The sequence below is a fragment of the Meriones unguiculatus genome, chromosome 3 (genome assembly GCF_030254825.1).
Source record: "Meriones unguiculatus strain TT.TT164.6M chromosome 3, Bangor_MerUng_6.1, whole genome shotgun sequence".
In the NCBI taxonomy this organism is placed as follows: domain Eukaryota; kingdom Metazoa; phylum Chordata; class Mammalia; order Rodentia; family Muridae; genus Meriones; species Meriones unguiculatus.
This window is the reverse complement of record NC_083351.1, coordinates 177844028-177863174: the sequence shown is the minus strand read 5'-3', so window position 1 is coordinate 177863174 and position 19147 is coordinate 177844028. Positions and strand designations below refer to the sequence as shown.

Genomic DNA, 19147 nt, shown 5'->3' with positions numbered 1-19147 from the left:
GCGAGGACCGCTCTGTCCCTGCCCTGCTTCCCCTCCTCTGCAGAAACGGGGCTGAGAGGCTGAGACACAGGGAAGTGACGTGCTCAGCGGACAGGGCATCTGGGCTGGGAACCTTTAGCAACGGCAGCTTTGCAGTAGTGAAACCTTTCTTAGAGGCTCACGCACCAACCTGCCTGTCTCAGATTCCCCAGATTTGTGCAGTCAAGAAGGCCACGCTGCACACACCTGGGTTCTGCAGTCCACAGTCCCAGGAGGGGCCTGGCCTCAGGAGTCTTCCAGCCCATACACACACCTCCTGGTTCTCAGATCTCAGCCCTCCGTCCCAATATCACCTTCCATCGTGTAAGCTGGGGGAGGCAGCTTCGGGCTGCAGCTGCAAAGTATGGATTCCTCATCCGCACATCTGGAAAACCCCTTAGCTGTCCATGAGGCTGCTCAGCAGCCCGAACTGCGAAGCTGTGGGCTGTTTCCTTGGAGGAGGGTTGTAGAAAAGAATGCAGGACACTTGAGCCAACGCTCTCTTGAAGCAATCAAGTGGGGCCATATTGGCCACCGCGGTACCGTCTGTCCCACAGTGGTGCTGGGGGCTGCAGTGGTTGGAGCTGCAGACCAGGAAACAGGTCATGCAAGGCTGAGGAGGAGAGGTCGGTGTCAACCCAGCCTTGGGACCTTGACAACTCACCCCGAATTTTCAGGCGGGTCTTCTGTGCAGATGTGAACCCCAGCATCCCATTGTACTTTCAGTAATGTGCCAGGTCTGGCTACTTTCCTTTCTGGAAATCTGCCTTCACCCAGGCCTTCCTGGGCTCCAGTGTCCACTGTCACTGTGCCAACCCCCCCCCCCTCAGGCTCTGCTTAGACATTTAAGCCACAGGATGGAAATGCCATCAGCAGTGCTGTGTAACAGCATGTGTCATTGGGGGCGTGTCTCCAGGATTTCGGGACTGCACATCTATCCCCAGGTGAGGCGGTGAGCACGCCTTAGCCCGTCGTTACTTGTAAAGACGGGAAGGAGATGTGCGGGCCAGAGAACCTATGGCCGTGTACTGAAGCTGCATGTTCCCAAGGAGAAGCCTGTAGGGTCGAAAATAGATTCAGTGTCGATGTGCTCCTGGGAAATAAGACAGATGGCGGTCCTGAGCCCGCAGCCCAGAGGAGGGCCATGGTCTAGGCACAGGTGGATACCACGGGGGTGACTGAGCTTGTCTGGAGATAGACAGAGAGGAGCGTGAGCCACAGCACCTGTGCCGCGCTGGAGGGGCAGCCCTGGGCCTTTCTCGAGGGAGGCGAGCCGCTCACAGACTTGCGGCCTCCGCTTTGGGCTCGTGGTTTCTGTGCCCTGCGTGCCCTTGGTTCCTCATGACCCTGCTCCTTCCGGTCTGGCTCCGTTAGCCCGGGGGTCTGACCGTGTGCCCTGTCTGTGTGCCTTCATTCTAGATCAAATGTTCCCTCCCACGTGCAACATAGGGAAGAATTTTCTTTCGCTCAATTACCTGGCCGAGTACCTCCAACCCAAAGCCGCGGAGGGCTGTGTCCTGTCCAGCTGGCCCCAGGAGAAGGAAGTGCACATCATTGAGCTACTCACCCCCAACTCGAACCCTTACAGGTGAGCACGAGCGGAGCGCGTGCGTGTGTGTGTGTGTGTGTGTGTGTGCTGTAAACAGAAGAAATGAAATTAAAGGTCTACCCTCCCTGCTCCGAGGGGGGCAGCCCACCTCAGGGAGAGAGGGGGCCAGCCGAGCTTCAGGTGTGGGCCCCAGAAGCTTCGGGAGAGGAGGCAGGCCCAGGCTTGGGCTCTGTCTGTGCGCAGCTGGCTGTGAGGGCATGTGTACCAGAAGGGTTCTGGAGGCCGTCTGTGATTTCTAAGCTGGACGTAATTTCGAAGATGTTTGCCCTCTCAGTCCCTGTGGTCCCCTTTGACTGAAGTCACACCTGCTGGAAGTGCCAAAGTGGTGAGGCAGCCTTATTTATCATCACCATTCCCGCCTTAGTCACGCGTGCAGAACTCTCACCCCCCGACCGGTGTGTGGTGGGGCAAAGGGGATTGGTGGTAGAGGAGTTCATCTCAATGGTACACACCAAGGGTCCATCAAATGCCCGGGTTGTGCTCTTAGTCTCTCTCTCAGCTTCTGTCCTGGCCTGGAAGTTTGGTTCTCCCTATTGAAAAGAACTAGGGTTTTTGTTATTGTTGTTTTGTAAAAGAAAAAAAAAAGAAAGATTTTTAATTCTGACCAGTGGAACTTTACAGATTTTTTTTTTGTAGAGAGGTTTTTTGTTTTGTTTTGTTTTTTAATGAAAAGTATAGCAAAGTTTTCAATTTCAAATTTGACTAGCCTACAGATCAATTTGGGCATGGGTCTGTTCTGCACCTGCATAGAACTCTGGAAACTTCAGAAGGAATGGGGGGAGGGGCCTGATGTGCAGACCTTCGCCTGGGTTCCTGAGCTTCACAAGTGAAACCAGGACAGGCCTCCCTCAAATCCCCACCCGACGAAGGCTACGAGCACTTAGAGGGAAGCCTTCCCTTTCATGCTGAATTCTTAGCCGTCTGTGTGTGCTCATCAACTTTGTATTAATTGCTTGCTTGACCACTAGTTTTCTTAATAACTGTGCCTCCAGAAGTCTGTGGTGGTCAGGTCAGGTGTTAGTTAAGCACTGCTGTGCCTCAGTCAGCTCTTACACAAGAGGCCTTTGGCCTCTGACTTGTTCTGAAGTTTCCTAGTGCGTGTGCCGTCCTGTCTCTGAGCTCTCGGCCATCGGCCGCCCACGGCAGGCTTGAAGGCTTTGGCGTGCAGGGGCTTAGAAGCCGCACAAGGGAGGCCGAAGGCCTGAAACCAGACAATTCGCCTCAGAAGGGGACTTCCCGGGTGTGTCAGGCCCCTTCAGCCGTGCTGTGTGGCGCAGCCGTTCCCCCCCCCCCCCAGGAGAAAACTGGCTAATTAGCATCAGGCCTGCCCTCCTGCTGTTATGTAAACATTCTGTTGTGTGTGCAAAGCAGTGTGCTTCGCACATGTCACTGGCCTGGGGTCCGCGCCAGCTTTTTAATCAACTGGCCAGACGCTGGAAAGGCGAGGATTGGGGGCGGTGGTGACCTTCCGGCGCTGGGTCTTGACTCTGCCCTTGCTTTTCACGCACACAGCGCTTTCCAGGTGGACATAATCATTGACATCCGGCCTGCTCGAGACAACCCTGAGGTGGTCAAGAACCTGGTCCTGATCCTCAAGTGCAAAAAGCCCGTCAACTGGGTCATCAAGTCTTTTGACGTCAAGGGAAACCTGAAAGTGATTGTAAGTCGGTTGCACAGTTCTTGGTCCCGTTAATGGCAATGATTTGAACTGTGGTTCTCTGTGGTGTGTTTGCAGAGGCTCTGCCTCCTTGAACCTGCTAAGCTCTCGTCAGCTCTCACTTTGCACACTGTACTTGGTCAGTGCAGTGGCTAAACCCGGCCCGGGAGCATGGCAGATGGGGGGGTTGAGTGTGGTTCCACTGGAAGATCGTGGCCTCGACAGGTCCCATGCTCCCGAGTTCCAGCTACGTTGTCATGAAGTTTAGAATGAGTTAGTGTGTTCTAGTCCCGTATGAAGCAGTGAGCAAAGGCTCCTTTCCTTACATGTGAGTGTCCCTTGGAGGCTAGTGTCACAGCCCGGATCTCAGCGTCTTAGGGGGGAAGGAACACCAGGTAGAGCCCAGCCGGGTCATATTCCTCCCGGTTGAGATAAATGTGTACTGTTTGCATGAATCTTTGCTTGCACCCAACATCTGGGAGCAGAAGCCTGACAGGAGAGGGGAGTGACTGTCAGCTCTGGGGGATTGCTCGGTGGTGAATGACCTCACCCTGCAAGCTGTGTAAGCCGGGAGAAGAGCCCCGTGTGCTCCCCTGCCCTCCGTCCACCCAGCCGAGATGGTGCGCTCTGGCTGCAGTGAGGACCTCAAGTAGTTAGGCAGACACGGGGGGAGGAAAACACCTGAGGCCGACCCATGGCTTCCAGGCTCGCCCGTGCACGCCCTGCACACATGCACACACACACCACACGTGGTCCTTCCAAAAGTGACCATGGTTTGCCCCAGCTTCTCCCCGAAACATTGCTGTGCAGAGCGTGGGGCCCTGGCTGGCCTCGTGCTGAGGCAGTGCTATTGTTGAAAAGCTGAGTGTTAAAGTCTGGTGAGATGAAGCTTTTCTGAGACTCGTGTAGAGACGACAGCTGAGGTGAATTTTAGACTTCGGTATTTTAGGTGAGGCTGGGTGTGGCTGTGTTGATTCTGTGTCCTGTGCGCGCACGGCTCCCTCTGTGTGATCAGCAGGCAAAACCAATAGTTCCTTACAAGTGCATCCACATAGGTGAGCTCGCCAGAAAAGCAGATAAAGCCAGGGACACAGCTAAATTCAAAGATAATTCTTCCTTGTTCCTATGGGTATTATTATTATTATTATTATTATTATTATTATTATTTTGGTTTTTTTGAGACAGGGATTCTCTGTGTAGCCCTGGCTGTCCTGCACTCACTTTGTGGACCAGGCTGGCCTGGAACTCACAGAGATCCCCCTGCCTCAGTGCGCCACTGGCTTCCTCTGGAACAGTGCAAATAGCCTGTCACCTGTGGTGGTGAGGAGCAAGGCTGGTGTTGGCTTCGGAGCCTTGCCATGATTTTCCAAGGCCGCAGATGTCTGGCTGGCCTTCCCCTGGCCTGGCAGGCGTGAGGGGCGGTGGCGACCTGGAGTGCCTGCCGCCCTTGCTGCCTGGCACACAAGCCACAAAAACAGGAAAGGGAACCATGCTGTGAAGGGCAGAAACATGCGGTAGGCTTAATGCCTTGCCAGGGCCGTGGTGTGCTCCCGGCCCTGGCGCGAGCGAGGCTGCTGCCGACCCACGGGCGTGTGCCTGCAGCCCAGCAGCCCCGGCTTCACTCTGCAGGCCCGTGTCCCTCACAAAGACGAGGACCGTTCACACTCCTCGTTGGCTGGGCCAGGCTTGGACAACACAGGACAGCGTTGCTGAACACTTAGGTCCTCTGTCTCCCCGCCGGTCTCAGGCTGTCGACCTGGGGCTCCCTCCCCCAGCAGAGGGTGCACGTGAGGGGCACCGCGCTGCCCCACGGCTTTCCCTGGCGGCGGGGACGGGCTCGTGTGGCTGGTGGGGGTTTGCCTTCCTGGGACAGTCATCATGCCACGTGAGAACAGAGGAGGATGCTGATCGGCCACCCAGGGCTAGAGCCGTTCCGCTTCTGCTCCCCGTTCGTGGGGGGCATGCCAACTGAGCACCCACCGTGTGAGTGCGAAACGGGCGCGGCGTGACAGTGCTCCCCTTCAAAGTGCGGGCTTTGTGGAGTCCTTGCATTCACTCAGCAAGTGTGTTAAGGGCTTGGGGGGTCTCTCTCTTCTGGTTTTTCGACACAAGGTTTCCTGTGTAGCCCTGGCTGTCCTAAAACTCTGCTGACTAGTCTGGCCTCGAACTCACCAAAATGCCCCTGCCTCGGCCTCCTGAGTGCTAGGATTACAGGCATGTGGCTCCTGGTGGGTGTGGCTCCCGGTGGGTGTGGCTCTTTAAAGCACAGGGTACATGGAGAGTTCTCAGCTGTGTGTGTCACCCGCTCTGTGGGTCTCGGCTTCTCTGACGCCAGCAGAGGAACGGCGGACCCCGGCTCCTGTATTAGAGGTACACCAAGAAAATCCGTGTAACGTTCTCGCACAAGCCTGTTGTAAAAAGTCACACCTTCCTTCCACTAGTGCTTGAAGCGTTTGTCACAGGGAGGACAGCCACCCAAGTTCCCAGGAACTTGACAGGATGACCTGAGGCACGTGTGACACACACGTGACACATGCCTGGCCGTGCCTGAGTTTGCTAGAGGCACGGCATGGGCAGTGTGCAGCGAGAGCGGTCAGGGAGATGAGATCAGGGCTGTGCAACAGGATCAGCAGTCCTGAAGTGCACGCTGGCTCGGCCCTGGCCCTGTGCACAGTCACTCCCGTGGCAGGGGGAACCCTGAACGGGCAAGAGGAGGGGAACGGGTAAGGTCGTCCCTCTGATGGGTCAGGAGGGCCCAGCAGGTAAAGGCTCCTGCTGCCAAGTGTGAGGGCCAGACTTCTGACCCTGGGCCCTCATGGTGAGTGGAGAAGAGCAGCTCCGCTTATGCGGGAATGCACGCACGCACTCAATCACTCACTCACTCACTCACTCACTCACACGCACATGCGCTGAGATAAAACCATAATGAAGTTAGAAGCTATTTTCCTCCTGTACTGCTTGGTGCTGCCTCACAAATTCAGCTTGTCCTCAGAACGTATGTCACTAGGTGGAAGCCTCGGGTGTGGTGCCCACGTGCTGCCCATGCCTCCTAAGGCCCTTCTCCCTATAGCATCCTCTCCAGAACAGGGCAGACCCGGCCTTGAGGGTTCACAGAGCGGAGCTGCCGAGTGTGGGTGGCGTGGGGGAGCTGAGTGTGGGGGGAGCTGATGAGTGCAGGGGAGCTGAGTGCAGGGGAGCTGATGAGTGCAGGGGAGCTGCCTCATCGTGGGGAGACCCCTGCGGCACTGCCCACCGCCCTGCGGTTGGGAAAGCTGGGCCTGAGTTGGTGCTGAGACCCCGTCCCCTCCCCTCATCCTGGGTGTGCTGCCCTCCGGGTGTTGAGCATCGTCTAGCCTCTAGGCCCCAAGCCATCGTTACTGCAGATTACACGGGCGGTGTCCCAGGTGAGTGTGGAAAAGTGTCACCTGGGGCTGGGTCACCTCACATGCTGAGGAGTCTGCGGGTCTTTCTCTGTCGGCCACCCTCCTTCCTGCTCGCTTGCCTTTCCCAGTCCTGTCTCCTCTCCTTCCCTCTTCCTCTCCCACCCTTCCTTGCCTCTCTTTCCCACCTGTCCTTCCTTTCGCTCACTCTTCTCACTTTTCCCTCAGGAATTTTCTCTGTATTTGAGCGAGAGCCAGCCTCATTCTACCCAGAGCTTACACACGGGGGCAGGTCGCTCTCCCTGCTCTGGCCGGTTTCTTTGCGAGCCCCTGTGAACGCATGAGTGGCCAGGTGGCAGGTGTGCCCTGCCTCTGGGTAACAGGAGCAGATCTTGGGTGGTACCTGAAGCTTTGAACTGGAGTGTGTGCGCCCGCAGCTAGTCTCCCACAGCCAGGAGGCCCCAAGCACCTCCGGCCTGTGAGTGTTCTGGTGCTTTGCAGTGGGAAAGGATTAAGATTTAGTCATGTCTGGGCCAAACAGAATGGGAACCGAATGAGGAATTCAGGAAAAATGCCGCAGATATGCGGGAGAAAATCACTGGGCATGGAAGTTAAAGTGGTCCTGATGCGGCATGACACTGCCGTAATCTGTGCCCTGTGGGAGCCCAGCCTCCTCGCCGCTGCCAGGTTCCTGCCCTGGAGTGTCCTGCCAGTCAGAGGCCGTTCACACACTCCCTGAAAGGACCCTGTCACCCAGTGTTGTAACCAATTATTAGGAAAAATAGCCTTGTATGTGGCTCTGTGAGTTTTCATATCGCTTTTATGGAGGGACCACAGCATCGCCACAACCTCTCCGCTTTGATGCATGTGCTGCCTGTGTGAGCATATGACGGAGGAGATGGGCTTCCTCCTCTAGGACGCAGTAAAGCACTGACACTTAGGCGATGTCTTCATTAGTGCTCCGGGCCCTAAGAGACAGCGTATTAACAGAATTGGTACGTGACTGCAACTTCCGGATGGCTTACCCACTCCTAAGTTATCGATGAAGCATTTGCGTTGTAGCAAACATTTGCCCTGTGGTCACTAGTAGTTCGTATACCATTGGGAGAGCCATGAGAGCGCTCCCTCTTCCTTGTACATCTAGGCCTCAAGATGCGAAGCCACAGGCGCACCTGTGTGATTTATACTCAGTCCTAAATAAAAGCAGGAAGGGAACATTTGGAACGTGTGCTTCTCAGGACCAGCGACGCCGGAGTGAGCAGCGTGAATGGGCGTGTCTGTGTGCTCTTAGCTCGGTGTCTTATCCAGAGAAGACGGGTCAAGGGGAAGCCCTCGCTGTACAGTCTGCAGTCTTTCGGCTTCCGATAGTGCCTTTAAGGCACCTTTTTAGAATATCTTTTATTTGACCACATGTGTGCAATGTATTTTGGTCGTGCCCACCCCGGGCTTCCCCTCTCCTCCCCCTCCCCTCACTCCCGCTTTCCTTTCTGTGACTCACTGAGTCCAGTCAGTGCTGCCCGCTGGAGTGAGCCTGGCTTGGCCTCATGAAGGTCGCACAGCGCTTTACCTCGAGAATCGTGAGTGAAATGTGCCGTTATGTTTAGGCCCCCAACAGCATTGGCTTCGGCAAAGAGAGTGAAAGATCCATGGCCATGACCAAGTCGATAAGAGATGACATCCCTTCCAGCCAGGAGAGCCTGGTGAGGTGGGCTCTGGACAATGGCTACAGCCCGGTGACGTCATACACCATGGCCCCCGTGGCGAACAGATTTCATCTTCGGCTTGAGAGCAATGGTGAGTGTGATTTGTCCACCTGTTGTCTGCCGTCTCCCCGAGGAAGCTCTTCAGTGAGGGAGCTCATGCTCGTGTGTGTGTGTTACTGTCTCCCTAAGTAACGTTTTGACAGTTTGTGTGACTGAGTTTCCCTGTAAAGCTTCAGCTGACGCCGTGTGGGAGGCAGCGGTGGCCGTGCGTTCAGTGGTGGAGAGCCGACTGCATGTTTGCTCTCTGCGCCCACCGTGCTCCATCAGATGATTAGCGACCACTCTCGGCTCCCCACACTCCCGGGGTAGGGCGTGGGGAAGAAGCCTGTGGCCAGAGGCTGAAGTTCCCGGGAACCTCGTGGGGCCCAGACTGGGCAAGCGTTACCCACGGAGCGGAGGTGGAACCACCACCACGGTTGGGCGGAAGCAGAGCCTGCACGCCTGAGTTTGCCGGGACCAGATCCGCTCCTCGCTGTCCACTGCCTCCCAGTGCAGTGCTGACACATTGGCAGCTATGGCTGCAGGTTCCCGCCCTGCTGTGCCATGTCTGTACCATAGGGGAGACACTGCCTAACCTCCAGGCCTGAGCCCCACCATCCTTGTCAGTAATTAAGAAAAACATTTACCTGAGTGGATTGCTGTGAAGTTTGCGGGGAGGAGGTTGCCATGGTTTGGTTTTGTTGTGTTTTAATCAGTGTGCATGGTAAAAGCAGTTCAAAGCTGTGGCTTCGTTTAGACCTACCTAGCGACAGCTCTTGTTAAAAGGCCGTGTCTGCAAGTCGTCGCTATGTGGGCTGTGCCCTGAGGTGGCTGTGAACTTAAAGATACATCAGCTGGGCGCAGATAATAGTGCACGCTGAGAACACTGGGGAAACCCTTAGTTCTTTAAATTATTGAGACTGTGATGACACTGCACATTGCCTTTATGGAACTCCATCCTCTATCTTCCTTTGAAGGGATAAGAGTATCCACGCAGCCCTTCTCCCCCAGAGGCAAGGTTCTAAAGGACCAGGGACCTGGCTATATCCTAGATGTTTATCATTCAAAAAGAAGGCAGCAAAATGACTCTAGAAGAATAACAAAATGATAGAGGACTCATCCAATATGCTAAAGGACCTGCAAGTAGGTAGGTAGGTAGACAGATAGATAGATAGATAGATAGATAGATAGATAGATAGATAGATAGATAGACAGACAGACAGACAGATAGATAGATAAGGTAAGTAGATGAATAGATGGAATGAAAGAAAGATGATAGATAAATAGATGGTAGATAGACAGATAGATAGAATACCAACATTGTTTTAAGAAATCTTTGGAGAAATGATTTAAAACTCTCAGATTCAGAGAAAGTGATTGAAGGGCCTTTGGATAGGCGGTGATCTAGCAGAGAGCCTTTCAGTTGTGAAGGGGCATGGCCGTCCCTCTAGAAGCTTAAAGCATTAATGACTGGAGCTTGCATTCTTTTCAAAGCCCCCAAAGTGATGTTCATGTGTAGTCAAAGTTGAGGATCACTGATCTAAGTCGCCAAGCTCTTAATTTTAAAACTTGGGAAACTGAGTCACAGAGAAGTAAGTTACCTGTCTGAATTCACTCAGCTAGCTAGAAAGCCGTGACCAGAATTCAGGTCTCCTCATTTCTTAGTCCTGTGCCTGGCTCGTTCGCTGGGATCTGTTTCGGCCCGCTCTGTGCTGAGCCGCTCTCTTAACAGTGACCACAGGCCGGCCTCCGGCACACATTTCTCCCTTCTCTTTCCACAGAGGAGATGAGAGATGAGGAAGTCCATACTTCTCCTCCTGAGCTTCGGATCCTGCTGGGCCCTGGCCACCTGCCCGCCCTGGACAACCCTCCTTTCCGGGGAGGGAGCAGCCAAAGTGGAGGCCTCCCCTTTCCCTTCCCGGACATCCCCAGGAGAGGCTGGAAGGAGGGAGAAGGCAGGATCCCCTGGCCAAAGGATCCCAGCATTCCCAGCATTCCACTGCTTCCTGACCGCAGAGAGCCAGAGGAAGTGCAAGGGAGCGTGGACGTAGCCCTGTCGGTCAAGTGCGACTACGAGAAGATGGTGGTAGCTGTGGACAAAGACTCTTTCCAGGTCAGTACAGGCCCTTACAGGCGGGAAGTGGACCCTGTCCCAGCTAGCTGCGGGTCTGCGTCCGTTGTTTCCCTGGAGCTGTTGCCCTTTTCAGCCCTGCCCGGTCACGTGGCCACTTTCCCTTGGCCACAACTCACTCACTTCCTGTTGTTCTCAAAAGAGGAGGGGAATTCAGAGCCATGTGTGTCAGTATTTTGCTGTGGAGCTTTCGGTGCCAACAAACACAGTCCTCGGGCTGTTGACAGGTGGTCAGTGAGGAAAAGGTGGGGGCCATGATGCCGCCTGGATGGAGGGAGACAGGCTCTGCTGGGTGGTTGTGTGCATGTGTGCATGCAACACGTACGTGGTGTGCACGGGCCGGCCGCGCCGCCTGCGCTAGCCTTCATGGTTTCCATTTCAGACCAGCGGCTACTCAGGGCTGGAGCTCACGCTGTTGGACCCCTCGTGCAAGGCCACGATGAATGGCACCCACTTTGTGCTGGAGTCTCCGCTGGATGGCTGCGGGACCCGGCACCGGCGCTCAGCCCCCGACGGGGTGGTTTACTACAACTCTGTGAGTGTTCCCGGATGTATGTGGCGTCACTGCGTACATCGCTGTGAAATGGGGGGATGGAGGTAGAGCCAGATGTCAGTTCTCAGCAAAGCCGGGCGGACGCTGACCCTGAACTCCTGTGGTTTGTGTTTGTCAGTCAGTCTTTGGGATGTGAAGTCCTGTTTTTTCAGCTGGAGCTGTGGTAATCTCACACACTTCCTTCTTCCATCTAATGATGGTTCAACAGCAAGGTGACTGGGCCTGTGCTGCCTGCTGTGATCACACTGGAGGGTCCAGTGGGACTAAGATTCCAAGCCCCGAGGCACCTGCTCACATCCTGGATATATCCCTAGTCCCTCACTTGTCCAAAAGTGAGAGGAGATGCCTTCCCTCTGAGTCTAAAGTCAGAAAGGAGTCCTGATGGAGTTGTCCGGCCTCTCAGCCTCTAAAAGGTCTCAAGTTTAAGAAAATCTGTTTTTGAAGTTAACTGGAAGAAGGTTCCACAAGTTTCCTTTCGAAACAATTCATTGCGGTCACCAACCCTTGCTTTCCAGAAGTCGCTCTGCCAGCTCACCTGCGTCTTTCAGATGAAATCACTCTGCAGAGAGGGAGAGCAGGCAGCGAGCAGTGAAACACCAAAGCATGAATTCTCACAAGTACTTGGTAGTGCCAGTTCTGCAGTTTGGTTTTCCATTCCCCGCCCCACACCCTGTGAGCCTGGGCAGTGTGTGCACTCTTAGCTCTTAGCCCACCATGGTCGTGGGCCAGCTGTCTGGGCTGCTGGCTCATTCGCCTGCCCACCGCCACACTCGCCCCGGCCCAGGAGGAGGTTGGAGAGGAGGGGGCCTGGGCAGGGCATCCCATGGCTGTCCCGAGAGCTCACTGCCCAGGGACCCTTAGACAGCACTTCAGTTGAGGACGAGGAAAGGGTACCCGGCCTGAGAGCCGCCTCCTCGCACCCCAGCCCTGCCATGTGCTTCTCTTCCCTCTGTGCCTCCCGTCCTGTTCCTCAGTGAACGCGTTAACTCCAGTTGTGACGGCTGGTAGGAGTCCGCAGACTTCTTTGTATTCTTATTTTGCATTATGTTCACAATTTAAGCTTATGACATGAAAATAACTTAGGGTTGTATCTATGGAGCTGTAGGCCTTCAGTCACCTTTCCAGCACACTCACTTAAGCCGGTGTTAGAACAGATTGCTGTGAACAGAAAAATGTATTTTCTGCAGCATACACACAAGGAAAGGTAGTGGGAAGATTGAGCAAGTGGGGTACAAGAGCAAAGAAGGAAAGGTTGGCTCTGTGGGTACACGGGGACCCGGGCTTTTCACTGAAAACAAGCTTTCCACAAACCTTAAATTTTAGCAGAGGTGGGGGATGGCTCAGAAGGACCTGAATTCAGTCCCCAGGGCAAACATGGCGAAAACAGAAAACTCACTCCCACCAGTTCTTCTCTAAGTACCACGGGACACTGTCACACTCATGCACATGCATGCACACACACATACAGTGTAAAACTTACGAAATGTGAAAAACTGATACAGATTAAAAAGTACCTGAGGACCCGTAGGCTGCCCCTCTCAAAACATGGGCTAGCCTGTGGACAGCGCCAGCGGCTCCATTCCAGCGCCAGTGGCTCCATTCCAGCGCCAGTGTCCCCTGTCTGTGGTTTGCAGTAACTTGTAATTATTCAACACAATTAATTTAAAACTGTATTTTTTTTTTTTGCAAGGAAAAAAACCCAAATTTTAGTTCAGCTCTTCAGCCTGAACTGAGTTTTTCTATATCTTCTTATTACTTAAAATTCCTATTTTTAAGTAAGTTCTTATTACTTAAAAATCCTAAACTCTCTTGTCTGTACAAAGTCAGATTGTGCGTGTTTGAACGGTTGGGGTGGCCTGCGGGTCAGCCTGCCGTGTCCCTGCCTCAGGGGCAATAGCTGTGCGCCCCTGCCTTCCAGATCGTGGTCCAGGCTCTGTCCCCGGGGGACAGCAGTGGCTGGCAAGATGGCGATGAAGACCTGGAGTCGGGCGACAATGGGTTTCCGGGAGATGCGGAGGGCGAACCGGCCCCGCTGGGCCGCGCTGGCATGGTGCTGGTACGTGCCGACTCCCCGGGGCGTTGCTGGGCTGGCCTCCGCAGGCCGAGCCCACGTGACTAATTCTCCCCGTGTCCCAGTTTAACTGCAGCCTGCGGCACTCGAGGGACCCCGGCGGCCCCCAGGAGCAGCTGGATGAGAACGCCACCTTCAGCATGGAGCTGTACAACACTGACCTGTTCCTCGTGCCCTCCCCCGGGGTCTTCTCCGTGGCCGAGAACGGGCATGTGTATGTGGAGGTGAGCCAGCCCGGTGCGTCAGCCGTGGGTCATCTGAGGGCAGGCAGCTCCCGCAGCACTAGCGTGGGGGCTCGGCATGGGGAGGCCTGCATCTCAGTAGGGGGTTGGGTGGGAAACCACTCCCAGGTCACCATCACCGGGGTCTGATAGAGTATGCCAGATGGATGTAGGGTTTTCAGTAAGTGTCAGAAGAAAACGACAAGCAAGGTGTCAGTTCCGCCGGCAGAGCACCGTGGTGCCTGTTTGGGCGCCAGCTCAGGGGTGGCAGAGTTACCCGGGCACCTTCTTGCACGGGTAGAAGGGTGGAAACAGCGAACATCCACAGTAAGAGTCGCTGCCGGGCGCCCGTGGTGCTGTGCAAAGGCAGACAGCACGCATGTGCACGGTGTGAGCACAGGACCCAGCCAGTGGCCCTCCCTGCTGTTTCTCCAGTTTTGATGTGGTCAGTTCCCCCGGCGTGACCCTCCATGGTGAGGGCCGTGGGGAGCGCCGTTTGTCCTTTGTGTGCGCTGTTCCGGACGGGGGATCTGCCCTAGCCCAGGGCTGCCGCTTCCCTCGGCCTTTTCTGTGCGCACAGTCCACAAGCACCGTAGTCGCTGACTTCCGCTTCCACCACAGGGTCGAGAGGACACTGCTCAGCTGCAGTTCGCTCTTTTCCAAACACGTGCCCAGATCTGCTCCTTTGTGGCTTTGCTGCTCGCGCTAGCCAGAGGCTGATCTGCTTTGTGTACCTACTTTGACCCTGGAGTGCTGGCCCACCTGAGCTATGTGTTCGTCCATCCCCTCTCCCTTCCCATTTTTATTTTTCATTCTTGGTTTTTTTCCTCTTTATATCACTTCACATAACACATTTTTGTAGTTAAGTTTGATTTTAAAAGTAGATCAAATCTGGTTTTGCTGCTGTTTTAAATATATTTTAAGGTGGGGGGGGAGAATTGGAGCTGGGGGAATTGTTCTAAACTATTTTAAACTCGATTGAAACTTTCCAAAATATGAAAGAGAATCTGAAAATGTTTTGCCAAATATGATAGAAACTGACCGTGCCTTGTCTCTCTTTCCTGGTTTGGACTCCACTGCTGGTAGGAAAATTTTTTTACTTAAGTGAAATAAAACCTCATAAATCACTGGCTTAGCCTGAAGAGCCTTCCTCAGCTTCTCCAGCTGCCCTCTCAGCCTTTCCTGGGGCCTGCTACTCCCTCTCGACTGCCGTTCCTTCTGTTAATCCAAGATGTTCTCCCATTTGCTGCCATCTGGTACGGGCCTGTCACAGAGGGCAGGTCTTCTTTGCAGTGTTTTGGCTTAGTGAGTCAGCACCTAGGGTCAGGCCACTGATAAGGGCCTCCTGTGGGGCCTGAGCTGCTTGCACGCCCCTTCCCGCACTAGCTGTGTCTTCTCCGTTAACTGCTGTCACCATCCTCTAGGTGAGGAAATGGTCCTTGGTGTGCATGTGAGCAGCAGAGCATGCGCTCTGGTTCCCTTCTGTAATCGTCTTGCTGTAGTCCCTGTGTACTCACCCATTCACCTCACACCCACGCTACAGCAAGACTTGCTGATAGTCCCCCATAGCACCTGTGCTGAAGTCTAGAGCAGCGGTTTTCAACCTCCTCACACTGCGACCCCTCAGGCCAGTCCTCCTGTGTGGTGACCCCCAGCCATAAAATGATTTCAGTCTACTTCATGACTTACTCTTGCTGCTGCTCCGAATCATAATGTGAATATCTGATGTGCAGGGTGTCTGATAGGGGACCTGCAGGGTGAAAATTGCTGGTCTAGACAGGCATTCTGCATTGCATATCTTCCTTGAAAGCAAGAAAAGGGCCAGTGTATTTGCACTGTAGGCTTAGCTCATGCTAATGGCACTTCCTATCTGTAGCGTTGTGTATAATTTACTAGCTCTGCAGGACAGAATATCTTTGTTTGACAGAAAGAACTGGAGGATAGCAAAAGTGAATATCTGCAGAGCATGAATCGAGATGGCACTGTGATAGTGATCTTCACCTTCTGTCCATGTCCTTCTTGCCTATCCCATAGTTACCAGCGTAGGGTCTTTAGGGAGGGAGGCTTCCCACAATGTCAGCGATCACCCCTGGGCAGGCTCCGAATGCCAGGTTTGTTTCCTTCCTTCCTTCCTTCCTTCCTTCCTTCCTTCCTTCCTTCCTTCCTTCCTTCCTTCCTTCCTTCCTTCCTTCCTTCGCATTTGGGAGCTCTTGGTCTATGGATAAGGCCTAACTTTGTTTCTGATGTTGTTGGGTTTATTGTTAATACTTACTTTAGTCAAGGAAAGAGACACCAAGGTCAGATGAATAGTTCACACAGCAAATCACGTGGCACCAAACGGTGGAGCCAGTTCTGTTCAGGGATTTTAGCAGAGTTCGGGATAGCTAAGGTCTGAGTTCTGCTTACATTTGGCTAGCGCTACATCCTGTTTCTCAAGAGAAGAACCTTCCTAAGATGTGGCCGTGGTACACAGTGTTTTCTAAGAGGGAAGTCTGAAGGATTAGAACTGTTTCTGGCTTGCTCTCCTTTATCCCCCTCCCCAGATTAAAGAATGATAGGAGAATTCTTGGCAAGGCTGGTTTGTGAACAGCTGGGGCACTCTGCCATCACAGGGTCCCTGACACACAGCAGCAGAGGCCTGCTCTCTGACCATGGGGGATGCATCTATGGCTTTCTGTCTCTGCGGTTCATTGCTTTCTTGCATGGTCTTCCTGCGTAGGTCACATGATTTCTCTCTGTGCTGGACTGTTGGGTAGCATTTAAAAACTCACCTTGGTAGTGATCCCTGTTATGACCTTGGGGGATTTACCCCTGTTTTACTTGCTTCGGAAAATCACTTAGGCATACAGTCGGCTTTTATTTTTATTTCTGAGGACTTAAATGGAAGGTCAGGGAGACTTAACCTATCTTGCATTGCAACTTGCTAGGGTCGAATTTGAATGAAACAATTCACCATGTCAGGTTTAAATGGGAAATGCTTTTCGTCAATCAGTGTGTGCTACGGGCATGGTTAGAGATTATAACTATGTTATGAAAATAGAGTGATGTGTCATCCAGAGAAGCACGGCAGGATATTGTCTAGGTGACTGATGTGAAAGAAGAGGCTATCCCGTTTCTAACCTGATCTTTTTGCTCCTTTGTAGGTGTCTGTCACCAAGGCTGACCAAGACCTGGGATTTGCCATCCAAACCTGCTTTCTGTCTCCATACTCGAACCCAGACAGAATGTCTGATTACACCATCATTGAGAACATCTGCCCAAAGGACGACTCTGTGAAGTTCTACAGCAACAAGAGGGTGCTCTTCCGCATCCCGCACGCCGAGGTGGACAAGAAGCGCTTCAGCTTTATCTTCAAGCCCATGTTCAACACCTCCCTGCTGTTCCTACACTGCGAGCTGACGCTCTGCACCAGGAAGAAGGGCTCGCAGAAGCTGCCGAGGGTGAGTGGGCCTGGTCTGTTTGGAGCCTGCTTTGGGCGTATCTAGGTAAAGAGGTGTTGTGAGAGGGAGGCGCCATCCTCGCTGCTGCTGCTGGAGGCCTTAGTCTTGAAGCCAATTGAAGTAGCAGGATGACAGGAAACAGTGTGCTTTAGGGTTTGGGAGAACAAGTCCTGACAGAAAATGGTGTATCTTTCCATGGGTGCTTAGTTGTATCTGTCCCGGATAAATCAGGCCTATTTTCCACCGAGGCGGGGGCTGGCTTCGGCCCTGTGGGCCGGATAGCACACAGTGCCAGAAGCCCAGGGAGGCATCAGTGAGGATTAATTTTTCCGGGTCCCATGGAGACTGGGATTGCAGTTGTTTTTTTGACCTTCAGTGTGTGAGTTAGAAGGCTGCCTTATCTCGGGAGGATTTCGAAGGGAAATTAACAAATGTTTTCCTTTTGCCTGGTTTCTTATCAGCCCATCGTGTTTGCCTCCTGCCATTGAGCGTATTAAACTGCTGCATTCTGTCACCGTAACAGAAATCGGAGCCCTCTGACCTTGTGGGAGCAGCCGATGCAGGGGTTCTGTTGGGTCAGTTATGATACCGTTAGGCCTGCCTTGTGCGGGCATGTATCCTCTGCTGCCGCTGTCTCCGTGACCTGGTGTGATCACATGTCATTTCCTCCAGTGTGTTTATTCAGCAGCTGCTACACACAGCCTAAGCTGGATTCTAATTTTCTCATAATCAGGGATCCACTGTTGTCTCAAAAGCACAGAATCAGGCTGTAGCATGTATGTGTATGGGATCCCCTGGAAGACAGAGCAGAAATGAAAACCCATCACCATTCAATTGGCCTGAATTCCTTGAGTCATCTCCCTGAGCAGTTACTGATTGGAGTTCTGTCTACGAGCGAGTGCACAGCGGCTCAGCACTGTGCAGGAGCATGTGCAGGCTTGGGGCACCTGTCTGCTCCCGGGGCGCTGCTTGCTGGGTCCTCCCCTAGGACTGAAAGCCACACCACCCTCCTTCCTGGGGAGAAGAGCCATGGCGGCTGCTTGAGGAGGAGAGCCCGTCCACACCCTCTGCCTAAAGGCAGCATTTCCCTGAGTAACTCCTGAGAGCAGGGACAGGCCAAGACCTTCTAGGAAGCCCAACCCTGCCCTTTGCTGTGAGTTACGTGTCCCGCCCAGCGCCAGCCTGAGGCAGCATCACATAGCTTCTTTAACTGACGGCTGATCAGGCAGTGAGAGGAAAATTAGTGAAATGGCCTCCACATCTTTTCAACAGCATGCCACAGAAAATCCGGTTTCCCTCTACTTTTTTGCAGGGTGTTTGGCTTTTGGGGGTGGAGGTCAGGGGGTGTCTTCTGATAATGTGTATTTTGCTTGCCAGAGAAGCATACACTTTCTCAGATATGATCACACACACACAGACACATATGCTCACACACACACACTCTGCCCTCACCAACATGTTCCTGTCAGCTTCAGGACTCACAATAGCTGGAAACTGCTGACCTCAGTTTCCACAGCTTCCCCTGCCTCCCTAGGACCCTGTGTGTGACAGCGCGTTCACTGAGCATGTGCGAGCACTGGAGCCAATCTCTAGCACCAAGAGAAAAAAGCCAGACCGAAATAACAAAAAAGAAAGCTGATGATGTGGAAAGCCTGATGTTGTAGAGTGTAAAAAAAAAATCTAACAAACGTGACCAAATGCTTTAGGTGACAGATACAAGTTCTAGCATTTATAGCACCGTGAATTCCCATTTCCCACAGTCATAGAACAGATGTTGTCACAGACCACTGTAGACAGCCGTTGTGGTCCAGGCCCAGTGCATCGTCGATGCTGTGGCCCCCCCTTGGCAGGCGGTTCTGAACCTGCACGCCATCTGTGGGGCAGGGTCGTGTGTAAGCTGGCCGTGGAAACCTGCATGTGCAGCCTGCCGCGCTGGCCCTGGTTGTTCAGGGCTCTCTGAAGGACGCACAGATCACAGCCATGAGCCGTGTGACGAGGGGCCAGACGCATCCGCGTGCAGGCCTGGTGACAGCCCCTCTGCCCCTCTGCAGTGCGTGACTCCTGACGAGGCGTGCACCTCTCTGGACGCCACCACCATCTGGACCATGATGCACAACAAGAAGACCTTCACCAAGCCGCTGGCCGTGGTCCACCGAGTCGATTACAGAGGTGAGGGGGCGGCCTGGGGTCCCTAAAACCCCACTGCAAAGGAGAGAGGCGACCTTGACCTGCACACGTATGTTTGCACGCATGCACACAGACGCACAGAGTAATGTTTCCTCTGACCTTCGCTTGCACACTGTGATACATACGTGTCCACACATG

General features: G+C 53.7%; 1 protein-coding gene across 1 annotated transcript in view; it reads left to right on the top strand.

Annotated features, from left to right (window-relative positions):
- The window catches only part of Tgfbr3 (transforming growth factor beta receptor 3), a 123241-nt gene that overhangs the window by 81730 nt on the left and 22364 nt on the right, over positions 1-19147 (top strand). The window contains exons 6-14 of the mRNA XM_021637895.2: positions 1438-1606; positions 3140-3287; positions 8269-8458; positions 10188-10519; positions 10920-11072; positions 13009-13146; positions 13227-13385; positions 16526-16822; positions 18874-18991. Of these exons, the coding sequence (XP_021493570.2) occupies positions 1438-1606; positions 3140-3287; positions 8269-8458; positions 10188-10519; positions 10920-11072; positions 13009-13146; positions 13227-13385; positions 16526-16822; positions 18874-18991 (1704 nt within the window). The remainder of the gene's footprint in view (positions 1-1437; positions 1607-3139; positions 3288-8268; positions 8459-10187; positions 10520-10919; positions 11073-13008; positions 13147-13226; positions 13386-16525; positions 16823-18873; positions 18992-19147) is intronic.